Here is a 14,742-nt window from a genome sequence, read left to right as displayed (position 1 = left end):
ATAGACTTCCACCACCAGTTCCTTCAGCCAGTTAGTGACAACTTTCACCTCTCATCCATTCCAAAATGTTCCAAATCCATCCAAAAACTTTCAGCTTGTGAAAAGGTAAGTCACTGGGGTCAAGTTGGAACTGTACAGTGGGTGGTGAAAAATGCCCCAGCCAAATTTCTCAAGCACAGCTTTAGTGGCTATGGTGGAATGCAGTCATGTGATATCTTTCTCAATTAAACATTAACACCATTTTCTCACACTTGCTCCATTCGTAACGTGATCGCCAAACACTTTCATGATTTGTTTACGAATTTCTTCAGGACAGACCTTTGCATTTAGAAAACAACACTTTGCACTCTGGATTTTTTTACACATTTTACCCTTGACAAAACAGTAACAATAAGCCTGCTGTTATAAAAACTCTAAATGTGCTATGATAACATATCAAAGAACAAATTGACCTCAAATCATTGGCAGTAATTTACCTTAGCAGAGTGTTATGCACAAACATTCTTTACTTTCTGGACACCCTTCATACGTTCTGTTTACATAATAAACTGGATTAAACAATTATGCAAAAATCTTTTAAAACAGATATCCACACCATACCCAAATGCAAACAACTTGGAAGCCCAATCAATTCTATATGAACATACTTTAGAATTCTATACAGTGTTACTATTAATCATAATTTGAAGTTAAAATGGTTTGCATTAATAAATATATTTAATTCTGAAAATATCATCGTATATTTCATTATATTTCTGAAAATGTAATTTACGTCAACGTCACAGTTACCTCAAATAAAATAAAATTTAAAAATAAAACATAACCCACATAAAAATGGTCTACGACCAGTCCCAAGAGATGTCAATCATAATACACAGAAAACCATTATTTAAACTTATAAATCTTGTAATCAAGCTAATTCATTTATACAAAAAAATATGTTTAAAAATTTCATACTGCCTTTAAGGAAAATGCTTAAAGTTTATTTGTTTGTTTTATTAAATTATGGCAATGCAACACTTGGGCAATCTGCCTAGGGGGATGCCTTCCAGGAGGTGTTTTTAAGGGTAACCAGCCCTTATTTATGCGTTACAGACGTGGAGAAAACCTGGGGAACCCGCAACCGAACTCCCAGCATTCAGGGGACAGAAACCGCTTGGCCACTGGTGAACCATTTATATTAAAGGATTAAATATTAAATAAATCTCATATATTTCTTTTGGGAGAAGCCAAATTTGTAACTTTTTATCTCATTATCATCATTAATCAATTTAAAGATTTTTCTCAGATTAAAGTGGATAAAACTGCAGTTGTGAATGTGGAGTTTGAATCTCCCCACAAATTTTAGACCATCCTACACCCATGGGCATAGTCTACAGCTCTAATAAAAGGACCCAACCACCTCATTCAGAGCTACATCTGTACCTTAAAACTCTGAAAAAGGATAAGTTTTGATATTTAAGTCAAGAATTGGTTTAAAAGTGAATAATTTCAGTCAGAATTGTCTCTCAGCATCATACTTCCAATCACCACCACATTAAATTTCGGGTTTTGACGTCATCTTCGAGACAATCGTGACGTTTTAAACAAAAAAAATGATGTAAACAATCAATAGCATCTGCCAGAAAAAGCTTCGGATGTTACCATAAATATTAAAAGGTAATTTTGCGTTAAAATCGTAAATATTGCGATGACCGAAACACAAAATCTTCATTTTTTGTTTTGTTTTTGGTCTCGCTTCTTTTAAAAATTACACTTACGCTCTTTGAGGTGGAAATCCCATTTCTAATAAAACGTTCAGTTCCGATGACATTTCTTCGATATTTTTAAGTTTTTGAATTAAAAGTAAATTAAAATAAAATAATATCCGTCCGTAAATACAATATTACAATTTGCCCAACTTTTTGAATTCGATGGACGGTACTAACTACTGCGCATGCTCGTGTACTTTGGTTGCTACTCGGAAGATGGCGCGACGAATGGTATCTTCCATCTTCAAACTTTTATATATTTTTAGTTTTTATACTTTTTAAAATTCTTTCTAATAATATAGATTTTATTATTATTATTATTAAACCTGATTAAGTGATGTAATTTAATATAATAAAAATAATATAAAATAAAACTTGCATTCTATTAACAAAATACTGTAGTACAAATTATAAACTATGATATGTTAGCGGCCAGATGGCAGAAAGAATTTTAAAAAACTGTGATTTGTTTTTGTTTAACTCTCTTCCAAAGATATATCGTATTTTACGGCATATAAGAAGCCACTTTTGTCAAAAAAATAAAAGCTTGAAAAATGACTTTGCGTTATATATGTAGCGTGTTGCAATCCTTTGGTATAACACGGCTAACCAGCTAGAACGGGTCTTCGACCTTCCACAGCCTTTGGAACTTTTTTAGTTTATAATAGTCTTTCAGGAACTCTACATTTAGATAACAATTTAAGACGGTGTTTTCAAACCTTGATTATCTAGCGTGCACGTACAGTACAAATCGACTGAACGTAGATTTTAAACATTTTTTAATACAACATTAATGCTAAGTAGCAGTAGCAGTTTACTAGCGAGGTTACGGCCGAAATTTTCATCTCTAAAACGTAAACGTCGAACGTCGAGCGCCGCTTACAAGATAGTGGCGCTCGACATTCAACGTTCACGTTATAGAGATGAAAATTTCGGTCGCAACCTGACTATTAATTTTAAACTTTATCCATATAAAGCTCGCTTTATCTAAGTCGCAGGTGGATGAAGCTGATATTGTCCAAAAACGGCTGGATTAAACAAGAACAATACATAAAATTCGGGCTTTATCCATCCAATTTTAGATAAAGAGAAAAGAAAGATGTGGGTTTCTGTTAAACATACGGTAAATTTGAGGGTTGTTTCGACACTGATGTTAATTTCTTTTTCATATAGTACGGCGACGGTCGAATTCCTCTTCGCGCCGTTTTCTTAGAGAGCCAATGTGCTAAGAGCCAGTAGCTTAGCATAGTGGGGGCAACAGGGGCGGCCCGCCCCGGGCGGCAATTTTAGGGGGCGGCAAAATTTCACAATAAATAATAATAATATCTTGTGTAAAAATTTGAACCATTTCATTTCATATTTTTGTCGCACGTACGATTCGGACCGATTGAAATGAGCACGGAATTTTTCATTACTTATTCTGTGACGAAACTGAATTTTAGTCTTTTAAATTGAGATACCTAAATAAGGGAGCTACGAAATTTTCCTCCGCTCCGGACGGCTGACACCCACGCTACGCCACTGGGTACATATACTTTTTAATTGTATATAGGGTTTTAAGGTATATAGATTTCATATGGTTATATATAGGTATATAGTTGTACATTGGTTTTATGGTTATATATAGGTATATAGTTGTACATTGATTTTATGGTTATTTATTGCTATCGTTGTATCACCTTTATTAAGAGTTAATTCGTAATATGGCATGAAATCACAGTTTTCTGTATCTTACTTAAATGTAACCAGGAAACCAGAAGTGATTGCAATTTGACTTATTCAACATAATTATACGATTTATTTTACATTAATACATTGCATATTGCTGTTTAATATTACATCTTTATTCTTGTAAAAGTTATTTTTAAGCAAAACGGCGACTGAGTCATGTAATATATCAAAAAATTTCTAGATAAAACTACAGATTTTTAATAAAAAGTTTAAAATTTAAAAAAGAATTGTTATAAATTATTTTATTTTTTATAACAAATATTTTGTCATGTCACAGTTATAATTATAAATAAATACACTAACCTTAGAAATTAGGAAGGTTCTGATAGTGAAATCGGCATAAACATCTTGATCCATTAGTTGAACTTTCAGATTTCCATATGTATCTGCTTTCTTTGGCCAATATTTTTTGCATTTGGTCTATAAAATATTTAAAATTTAACTATTATCTTTCTACATAAGAATGGTCATTTTTAGATCTATAATAATTGCACTGTTTCTTTAAAAATTTAAAAATTTCTTTTTATATCTTTAATAAGAATTACCTCTCCATTTTCTACTAGATTCGTGATCATCACAATTTTAGAGCACTTTACCTGCCATACCATACGCCAAAAGTCCACCATTCTTAATGGCGTAGGACCTTAAAAACAGTTTGATATTATCTTCACTGATGATTTTAGTTCAATTCGTATAATAAACGAGAAAAATTAACCTAAATCTAACAAAATTGATATTACATAATATTTATTTACCTTGCGTAGCGATATACTTCTTTTCTATCTTATATCCCTGTAATTAATAAAATTCGTAAACGCTTGCCTTAGAACAGTGGTGTACAAACTACGGCTCCGGGCCAAATCCGGCCGGCCATTCGTTAATTCAGCTAGCGATCATATTTGATCCATAACTTATAGAAAATACCAGTAGAAATATTCAATACGTATAAAAAGTAGACCTATACAAAACATTTGTGACCCGCCTATTTATAACTTATGTGCAATTTTGGCCCATGAATCGAAAAGTTTGAGCACCACTGCTATAGAATAATAATGCTGATATACTTACATTAATATAATTGGCATTAATATAATCCGAATAAGAATCATTAGGTAAAACGTCCAAAACAACTCGAGTGTGATCATCTAAAATTAATTAATGCATTAAAATAACAAGAATCTTTTTTCCACATAATCTTTTAGTAGTTTTCAATTTATATAAATGTGAATACACTTATACAGTTATAGTAAATATAAAATAATTAGTTGCTATAAATACAATAAAAATCGGTTAAGAGAGAATTTTACTACTGGTCTAACAATAATACTTAAATGAGATTTTTAAACACTTATTAAAATTAAATTAAAAATAAATCTTTATTTTTTTCCTTTTAATGTTAAAAATTTTACTAACAGGGAAGAATATTTTCATATCTATTTTTCCTTTTATTTTCTTTTAGCGTCGCAATTCTGCAGGCATACAAAAGCTCATTGGGAATTGACTAAAAATTGTCAATGAAATTAATTGAAATTTTAACAGATTCAAAATTTTATTTGTTTTTAACTTGTATATATACTTACTTCGAATTCTTCTACCAATCTATTATCATTTCTTCTTTGAACGACATATTCTTCTAATTTTGATGTATGAACACGCTTTTCCCAGCCTTCGTCAATTTCATTACTGATTTCTTCTAATGCATTGTTACTAAAAGACCATCCCGATTCTGCGATATAAGTGATTTTAATAATTGATTCGTTTATTACTTATAACTTTATATAAAACACTCTTACCTCTACTTTGAACAGTCCACATGCCGTCTAAGCTTGTTTCACTTGTCTTTCGTTTCTTTAAATAGTTTTTGGCAAGAAAACTTAAAATATAAATACATTCATTAAAGATGAATATTGAAAAAAATGGAAACTTAAGGTTTTTATAACAATAAAACAAAAATTCACCATAAACACAAGACGATTACAAAAAGAAGGATACAACCTAAGCCCGAAAAAACTCCTATCAGTAATATACGGTTATTTGCTTGTCCATTTTTATCTGAAATATGCGAAGTATCATCTAAATTAATGTATTGAATATTACTATTTTTATTTCCAAAAAACAAAAAAAAAATTAAAGATTTTGAAAAAAAAATCTTCTTGAATTATTATTATTGGGCTTGAATTATTATTTAGCTGCTTATACAAATTTTCATTTCTTTATAGAATCCTTAAAATGGGCGTGAAATATCTTGAAATGATCGGAATAGAAGATAATTTTTATTTATAAATTATAAAAAAACAAGAATTAACACAAGTAAGTCTGAAAATCAAATAATATTTTTAAAAAAAATTAACTGCCATTCACTTAAAAAAGTCACTTAAAAAGTTAAAAAAAACTAAATACATTTAATTAAACGCTGTAAAATAATTTCCGAAAATCTTCATTATAAATTTTCTTTAGGTCAATTGTTTTATAAGATTTTAAGTTTTAACTAAAAATATGTCATCTTACCTGCATTTGAAGTCCGATTTGAACGATTTTCAGACATAATAAAAATGTCACTATCGATCCCGTTGTGATAAGCTAAATTCGTGTATAATGAAGTATAATGAATAGTAAACTTTAACTTTCTATTTTTATTTCCTTTACAGGAAATACAAAGGATGTTAGTTACGTCCTTTTCGTTTATTTATAAGGAAATGAATTTCAACATTTTATAACAATGCAAGCAATTTTTTACGTTTATTGCTTTATAAAAGTAGATTATTACTTTAATTTGTGTGCGAATATATTTAAGCAATTATAAATAAAGCTGAAACATTCTTTTCTAAATTCATTTACGAATATTTTAAAAATTTTCATGAAAAATTGGATTTACTGTTAAATATTAAACATTTCCATTTTAATAAAGTAGCAGATATACACTACAATTGATTTCTGCTGGGAATCGAATGCATATATTTTTGTTTAAACAGGAAAAATATTCTATTTGTTTTATAATTATATAAAATAATATACTCATACGTTATCTTGTCATAATGAATAAGAATCATATAATTTTCACAAAGTTTGTTCCTTTCTTTTCTCAGCCATATAATTTATATTTTCTCAGCCATATAATTTTCACAAAGTTTGTTCCTTTCTTTTCTTTTTTATCATATTTAATCAGAAATAACGAAACAAATGAATGACATCACTTCCACCAAAATAACCGAAAATATAATAAATAGGAAGGGATTTTAGCTTTTAATTCTGCTGTTGAAATCTGCAGACATAATTAAGATGCTAAAAATACTAAGAAATAGTTCAAAAATAAATGAACCAAAAATGGAGAAAGCCAGACGAAATTTTATTTTAACATTACAGACCTCTCAACGGTCCTTGTTTTGCGTGAACAGTCCGCTTTTCAAGGTTCTGTCCGAGTATCCGCTCTGTTTGGCATTGTCAACTTTTTTCGCCGATGATTCAATTTCCGTTTTCTTACAGTTATTGCTTTTTGGATATTTTTTTATGTATACAAATCCACTAATATTTTTTTTTTTTACTTGTTGTTGCTGTTGATTGTCAATATACTTCAAACTAGTGTTGTAGTTTTCTTTGGCTGTCAAAGAAACCAAAAGAAAAAATATGCACAATACTTTTTATGATTTTTTTAAGAAGGGGAATAATATTTATGTAAAAGTGTTTACATAACCATATAAGAAGAATTGGTGACCCCCACTTTGGGGTCTCAATTCTATATTCAGAGAAATCGCTGTTCTATATTAACCTGTTCAAAACGTACAAAACGGATGCAATAAAATAATCTTATATCACATTTAACAATTTATTTTACCATTTCTGTACACCTTACACTTTAGAATTCCATCAAAGTAGTCACAATTACTATGCTTCGATTAATTAAAAATTTTGGCTGTCAGCTTTTGTTTAGCTATGATATCAGGTCTTTTCAAAAATCACAGGTTAAGAGCTCTAATATTAGTAGTAAAATTAATGAAAACATTGATATGTGAACTGTTATTACATTTGAAAAATAAATTTATTTTTCCCTAATGTTTATCTGTAAAGAAATATGTGTTTAATTCGATAGGTAGCTTAAACTTTGACGAAGACGATGACGATGACGATGACGATGACGATGACGATGAAGTTTTGTTTAGTGAATAAAACATATTTTTATTTATAGAATAATTGTAAATAACAATTTTATGTGATTTTCGTTTTCTTTGTTCTTATTGAAATATCATATTAAAGAATTCCAGAAATATAGTTCCTATTTCAATCATGAGTTGCATTATTTATTATTATAACGAACTTTTCGTTACTAATAAAAATACTCTATCATTTATCAAGCATTTCCTCTATTTTCAGTTATTAGCCAATATTGAAACAATTTAATTTAACGTAAAATTAATCTCTACAGTTTGTTGTTGTAAAAATTTATACAGAAAAAAATTTCAATTATGTTGAACAGATTTTAACAACCAACCCTAATTAGTGAACCCTGTAACATTGCTACAACTAATACAGCTGTAACTACGCCCTTGTGTATCGATACTGTAATAAGAGGATCACGTTTTCTTAATGTTTATGAATTTAAGTTATTCTTTTATAATTAAGAATTTGAACTGTGTATTGGAATTTTCTCCTGAGTAGAGTTGTCAGATCAGAATTAGTGCATTCGCCCGTATCCAAACAAGAAATAATTTAATTTTTCCCCCAGAACAGTGTTTCTCAACGGGGGCGATATCGCCCCTATGTGGGCGTTTTTCCATGTTGAGGGGACGATTAGTAACAATTCATATTTTGGGGGTGCGAAAAACAATTTTCCGGGCGATATAGTAAAACATTATATTAAGAATAATTAGATATTTTATTCGTTATATTATACAATAATTAAACAAATAACATTATACTAGTCACTAGTCTATTCGATGCAGTACGAATTTGGCGTTAGCCTTGGCCCTGGACATCGGAATTTTGAAGTGAAGGGGGCGATACTACGGTTTTATTGAAGGGGGCGACACTACGTTGAAGGGGGCGACGATTCGTTAGAGGTTGAGAAACACTGCCCTAGAATAATGGTGATAATAAAACACGATGATTTATAATTTTAGAGAGCGACATTTAATAAGAATAAGTTACAACCTTCATATATTATTCAATTATTATTTTTGTGTTAGCTGTACTCGGAAAATATTTGCTGTAAAAAGTTGTTAAATTATAAATAAATAGGGAAAATAAAGAAGCAAATAAATTTATTAACATAAGACTTAGATCTCGAAATTTTAGCATTTTTTGAGTAAATTACTTCACAATTGGGTATTCATTTTTGCATGCAAAGTTGACGAAATTTAATTGAACACAATTTTTCTAATCTACCTGTAAAAGTTTTTCGTTCAAGCGTCATTTTATTCGAAAGAAATGACGTCAGTCACTTCCAAATTTAATTCATTTCCAATAGTTTTTCCTTTACTAACATAAAATTAAAAATAACCGGAAATCAATGAAAATTGAAAAAAAAAAAAATTAATGCCAAACGAACTACCAGATTTTTCATCGGGATGTAACAAGGCTAATTTAATTAATGGTTATATATAAAGCAATTTGAGTATATTTAGGCGGTTAAGCCTCCATCTAATGATAAATTTACTAATTAGAAATACATTTAATTTTAATTTAACTTTGGAATATTTTGGAAGATGGATGGCATGAAAGATCTTTAACTTCTTTCGAACTCAACCTGTTGCTGAAGTTGAATTCATACGCTTTACATTGGAAACAACTGGTCACGTGGCCAAAATCAGTGTTGCCAGAAACATTTTAATTTCTAAACAGTATTTTAGAGATTAATGCGAGTATTTATTATTCACAGTATACACTATATTAGTCTCAATCTACGACAACGGAGTCTATGGGAGTCTCATTGGTGGGGATGATGTCGCCATCAATGAGAAAAAAGATGGGATTTAGAGTTAATGTAATTTTCAACCACATGTGCATGAGTGCTCTGTTGTTTTATCGATAAATGAGTTTTATAAACTACAGAACATCATGCACATGCGATTGAAAAAGCCGTTCACATTAAATATCCATGAAAACCGGATGAGTATAATAGCGCAACGTCGCCACCAATAAGATGGCACCCTTAGACTTCGTTTGTTGTAGATTAACTTAAGACCAAGTAAAAAACAATTCACTCCAGAATTGTTATCAATGATCAGGAAATTCTAATAATATGATTCTACTAACATTCTTATTAGATATTCCTAATCATTAAATAACTTAAAATAATCTTTACTAATTTACTTGATAGTTTACGGCGGAAATCCTGTAAGTTTAGTGGGAAAATATTGCTTTAAGTATTGTTTATAGATTAAAAAATCATATTAATACAGTAAAATAAAAGCCATCGTATGTGTGCATGCAAGTTATGTGTTTGTGAATTCCCTATACAGGTAACTCCTATTTTTGTGCTATCCAGGTAAAATTTTGGTTATATATTTTACTTAATTTGACAAAATATTAGCTATAAGCTATAAAATAAGGTTTTATCGATTTCAGCTATGACGTTATTTACCTTAAGTAGCATTTTTAAATATTTCGGAAAATGAAGTAATTTTAAATTTACTTCATTAAATTTAAAATTTAAATGTTAAAATAAAAGAAAAAGAAAAAAATAGCCGCATTGTGTCGCTTCTACCACAATTTTTTTTAAAAACTTTCCATAGTGACCAGGTAATGTTCTATTATCTAATCAAAAGTATCAATCTGTTATTTGAAATATATTATCGCGCCTTAATTATCCGACGGACAGTATAGGCTACTTAATTTGTAGAAATATTAGCTACTATTCTTGAATTTCTTTAAATCTCTAGTCTTCTCAATTTATCAGTCTGCTTTTCATAGGAAGAAGTCCGTTATGCTTAACGATGGAATTTCTAATTTAAATCTATTATTATTTGTTACTAAATGAAAAAATATAAATAGAAAACTAATAGTCGAATAGAAATAGTTGGCCTATATTCAAAATTTTAAATCGGTTTTAAATCAAATGTTTCAATAGCAAATCGGATATTGCTAGGGTATTTGATTTCAAGTATGTGAATATAATTGGTTTATCTTTTAATAAAATGGTCCCAGACAAGAAAGTGAATTAATGATAACGTATATACTCTAGTACGAAATAAAATTTCAAGAAATAAATAAATTATTAATGTACTATGTTTATCTGTTCGGTTATTCTTTGGTTGAATGTAAGAAAAATCTGAAATAAATAGAGTATTGTATAAAATTCGTTTTACGTAAGTACATTGTCTAATTATTTCTATTGAAATAGCGGTGAAATAATAATATCAGAAGATTATTGATAATTAATGTAAAATCTTATAAATAATGATGTTCTTCACTATCAAAGTTCAACGCTTCATCACTTCAAATATCAGTCTCTCACTTGTCAGAAAAATTATAGTCAGACTCTCGTTTATAATATTTCAGAGAAAATTTCCTTTTTTAAGCTGTAGAAACTGTAATTTCATTTTTTATATAAGTTTGTTGGTATAAGATGCGAATAACACAAAATTATATGTCAATTATTAGTAACTATAATCTGTCAAATAGTTTATAAAAATTACTTCAGGCAAAGAGAAGATTAAAGTTATCCTCAAAATATAAATTTCAGTACTTTATTCGTGTGCCAGAGTTTTCATTTTGGGAAGTATTTTAGTAAAAAAAGGAAACCTGCCAAACGGGAAAAATTTTCGGCTCCATGCGATTCCGGATTATGCAGGTTTACTGTTTAAATAATAATGAATATTTATATATTTTAAAACGATATTTCATTAGTGAAGTAAAGATAGTTTTTAAAACTTCTTTAAAATCTAACTTGTAAGCAGTAAATGGATAAAAAGTTAATACAGAAGTATTTTATGATAAAATACAGTACTTACAGTACTGCATATATTATCGCTGTTCTAAAAGAACTATGATATAAATGCCGAATTAATAATTTTTTAGTAAATGCAAATGGCAAAATTTTTCACATTTGAGAAGTTTATTTCTAAAACGTGCTAAATCCAACGTTAAGTTGTAAACATAATGTTTTCCCGATTTGCATGGCCATCTTTCAATTTTATAAGCCAGTGGCTTATAATCATGTTCCAGCGGCATTTTATGTAGAAAAGCTATTTCAATTTACTTAACATTAATCTTTTTTAAAAATTATATTATGTGTTTATACAACTCAAAGTTGTAAGAGGACAGAATCTTAAATATTTAAATTAACGTTTAAAAATTTTTTATCATAATTGTTGAATTAAAGAATAACGTTCATATTATCAAACTTTATATCATATACCCGAAGTCATTTTTTAAAGGAAAATTTTGGATACTTTATTACACGTGTAGAAATTATTTTAATAGGAAAAAATATAAGCAGTGTAAACTTTTTACAGTTTAATTTTCCAGCTATATATTGCATGTATAACACGGAAAAGTATTGGAATCGTCTCAAATTTCACCTTCTGGGTTTTGAGACCCTCGAACCCAAAAAAGTCAAAAATAAATAGGAAAAACTTTTGTGGATGTGTTTTCCTGTGTGTTGGCGTTTACTTCGTTTAAATAATATCTCAGAATGGACTAAAAATTAAGAAACGAAATTTAGCTTGGTGACTTGTATATAAGAGATACTATTAAATATTGGAGTACGGAATTCAAGGGAGTGGAACGATAGAAAGGAGTGAGTCATGGGTCATATCTCAAGTGGGGTCGTACTTCATGATTTTTTTATTTAGATGAATTTTTTTTTAAAATTGTAAATGCCAAAATTTTACTCGTTATTGGCATTTACAACTTAAAAAAATTCATCTTTGCTTTTGCCTTTTTATAATAATTAATAACATAAGTTACTTTTTATAGCATTTCGTAACAGATAGCACCTCGCACAATTTTAACTTTGTGCTAATGGGTTTAAGTGTTTCTTAAACATAAAAAATCCAGCAACTCGCTGTCGGATTTTTACACTTTAAAGTAATTCATACAATGAAAAATATTAAATGCTAATACAGAAAAATGTAAAATATTTAAAAAATTCTATTACTGCATTAATCTGCCGGTTTATTTTAAAGAAAAATCATTTATATTAAAGTGTTCGATTTGATTTATAATTCTTGTTACATATTTCGCGTTTCTTTAAATCAAATATATATACAGTGAAACCTCCATTAACGGACACTCCCGAATAGCGGGGCTGGCCCACCAGTGGCCAAGCGGTTCCGTCCCTGAACACTGGGAGTTCGATCGTGGGTTCGCGCCTCGCCAGGACGGGCTGGCCACATGGAGTTTTCCGGGTTTTATCCACGTCTGTAACGCCCGAATAGGGGTCAGTTACCCTTAAAAAGACCTCACAGAAGGCATTACCACTAGGCAGATCGCCCGAGTGTTGCGTTGCCATATCTTAATAAAACCAATAAACCTGAATAGCGGACAGCTCTACTTAACGGACATTTTTACAATCCCTAGACCCTTTAAATAGGATATTTATTATGTGTACTTCTAAATAGTGGTCACCATAACCAACCTTATGAAATCGTAAAGTCCCGCTATAAACAACCTTACGAAAACGTAAAGTTCCGCCTTCAATATTCTTTGAAGAATTATTTACGCATGAAATATTTTAAAAAGAAAACAAAGAATCAGTTGAAATACTCTTTCAAACGACGAATTTTGACCGTAGGCGCCAAATAAAGACTATCTTAAAATAGGAATAGGAGGGAAGGGCAGGTTATAAAAAGTCGAACAATATTCTTTATCTGTTAGAGAAGTTTAACCTGGTTAAGTTGTCAATTACTTTTTATCGTTATACATATTAATGATATTAAATTTCTGTCTTATTGTTGCAATTGAGCTTATGATGCCAAAAAACTATAAACTTTTCCGAAGTTTTATTCGGCAACAACCGTAGTATAGTTGTAATGAAAAAGACACGTAAGATCATAAATGACGTCATAAATGCAAGAAAACCGAACATCCTCGTACATTTTAAAGTGGTGGGCAAATCGCCTTCGTGACTCGACATTCGAACAAGATTCAATTAAAACGATATTTTTACAGCTGTATATATATATATTTTCATTATATATGCTACATATACTTTTCGGTATATTCACATTCCTAACGCAAATTTGATGTTTTCACAATTCATCGTATACTTCACTTTATAATGACCAGGTTAAAATACAGTATGGCCGACGCCATAGCGGACAAACTTCTCGATCCCGAAGGAGATTATGTATATATTTTTCCAAGGGCTCTAGCAGGTTACACACTTTAACCTAGATTAAAAAGTGTTCGGGCACACAATTTTTAATCTAGAAAGGTGTAAGTAACCGAAATTGAATGAAAATCTTAGTTAAGAATTGTGGATATAATAAAATGAAATTATGATGTGTGATATTAATCACTCCATCTTTGAGAAATCGCTTGACATATTACACCGCCGCAGATTTTTATCGAGCTATTTATATAGGCCTAAGTGTTTCGAATATACCATCTGCATCTGTATTTCAAAATCTTAATAGTTTCTTAAAATTCTATAAGTTAAAAAATTTATAGCTAACTAATCTAAAAGATATTTTCTTGTAATGTGGAGTAGGATTAGGATAAAAATAATAGTTTCTGTACACGGTTCGGCTATTTGTTCTCTGTTTGTCTTTCTGAAAATAAAGGATTGAACATTTTTAGTTTCGATGAATAAGTTTTTTTCACTTCTTATTCATCCAAAACGAGAATTTTCAATTCCGTTCACTTTCCATACTTCATTGTTATAGTTCGTTGTTAAACGCGAAATGCTGAATTTCTCGAAAGTTTTGTATTCAAGTATAATTTGTTAAGTCTACAGCTGCAAAAATATTTCATAAAAAATAAATAAATAAAATAATAAAAGATAGAATGGAAGAATTGATGGAACGTAGCAAGGAATGCAATACAACCTTCTCATACTAGTATCTTGTATCAACAAATTCCATTTGTACGAAACTTAGAAAAAATACAACGTCCCAATTTCCACACAAATGATTTTAATTGGAATTAAGAGAGAAAATTTAAATTCGATTATTATCATTGCAAATTGTTTTAAGAAAATGTGTTTAAAAGTGAAATAAATAACTATTGCAAACTAAAACAAGCTTTTAATACAGATATCTCTTTTATTTATTTTCCATTGGAAGTAAATTAAAAAATAAGACTCGTAGTTAGAAATTGAGGC

The 14,742-nt window shown here is 29.6% G+C and overlaps 1 protein-coding gene and 1 long non-coding RNA gene across 6 annotated transcripts in view; one reads left to right on the top strand and one right to left on the bottom strand.

Annotated features, from left to right (window-relative positions):
- LOC111625659 (receptor-type tyrosine-protein phosphatase kappa-like) overlaps positions 1-6,196 on the bottom strand; it is a 17,139-nt gene extending 10,943 nt beyond the window's left edge. For 2 of the 3 annotated variants that reach the window (XM_023368870.1, XM_023368871.1), the window contains exons 1-9: positions 5,991-6,196; positions 5,441-5,534; positions 5,276-5,355; positions 5,063-5,208; positions 4,896-4,983; positions 4,551-4,627; positions 4,238-4,274; positions 4,028-4,125; positions 3,786-3,902 (exon numbers count right to left, since the gene is read on the bottom strand). In XM_023368870.1, coding sequence (XP_023224638.1) covers positions 3,786-3,902; positions 4,028-4,125; positions 4,238-4,274; positions 4,551-4,627; positions 4,896-4,983; positions 5,063-5,208; positions 5,276-5,355; positions 5,441-5,534; positions 5,991-6,027 — 774 coding nt within the window. In that variant the 5' untranslated portion in view covers positions 6,028-6,196. The remainder of the gene's footprint in view (positions 1-3,785; positions 3,903-4,027; positions 4,126-4,237; positions 4,275-4,550; positions 4,628-4,895; positions 4,984-5,062; positions 5,209-5,275; positions 5,356-5,440; positions 5,535-5,990) is intronic. The other variant, XM_023368872.1, reaches the window with a different exon arrangement.
- LOC111625663 overlaps positions 1-14,742 on the top strand; it is a 39,963-nt gene that overhangs the window by 13,139 nt on the left and 12,082 nt on the right. For 2 of the 3 annotated variants that reach the window (XR_002756757.1, XR_002756759.1), the window contains one exon: positions 5,702-5,792. The exons of the other annotated variant lie outside the window; for it this stretch is intronic. This is a non-coding gene — a long non-coding RNA (uncharacterized LOC111625663). The remainder of the gene's footprint in view (positions 1-5,701; positions 5,793-14,742) is intronic. 3 annotated transcript variants of the gene reach the window in all.

This window comes from Centruroides sculpturatus, unplaced genomic scaffold, assembly GCF_000671375.1.
Source record: "Centruroides sculpturatus isolate CEXI.00-Female unplaced genomic scaffold, Cexi_2.0 scaffold338, whole genome shotgun sequence".
NCBI lineage: Eukaryota > Metazoa > Arthropoda > Arachnida > Scorpiones > Buthidae > Centruroides > Centruroides sculpturatus.
The sequence above is the reverse complement of the archived record's forward strand: the minus strand, read 5'-3'. Positions and strand labels throughout refer to the sequence as shown.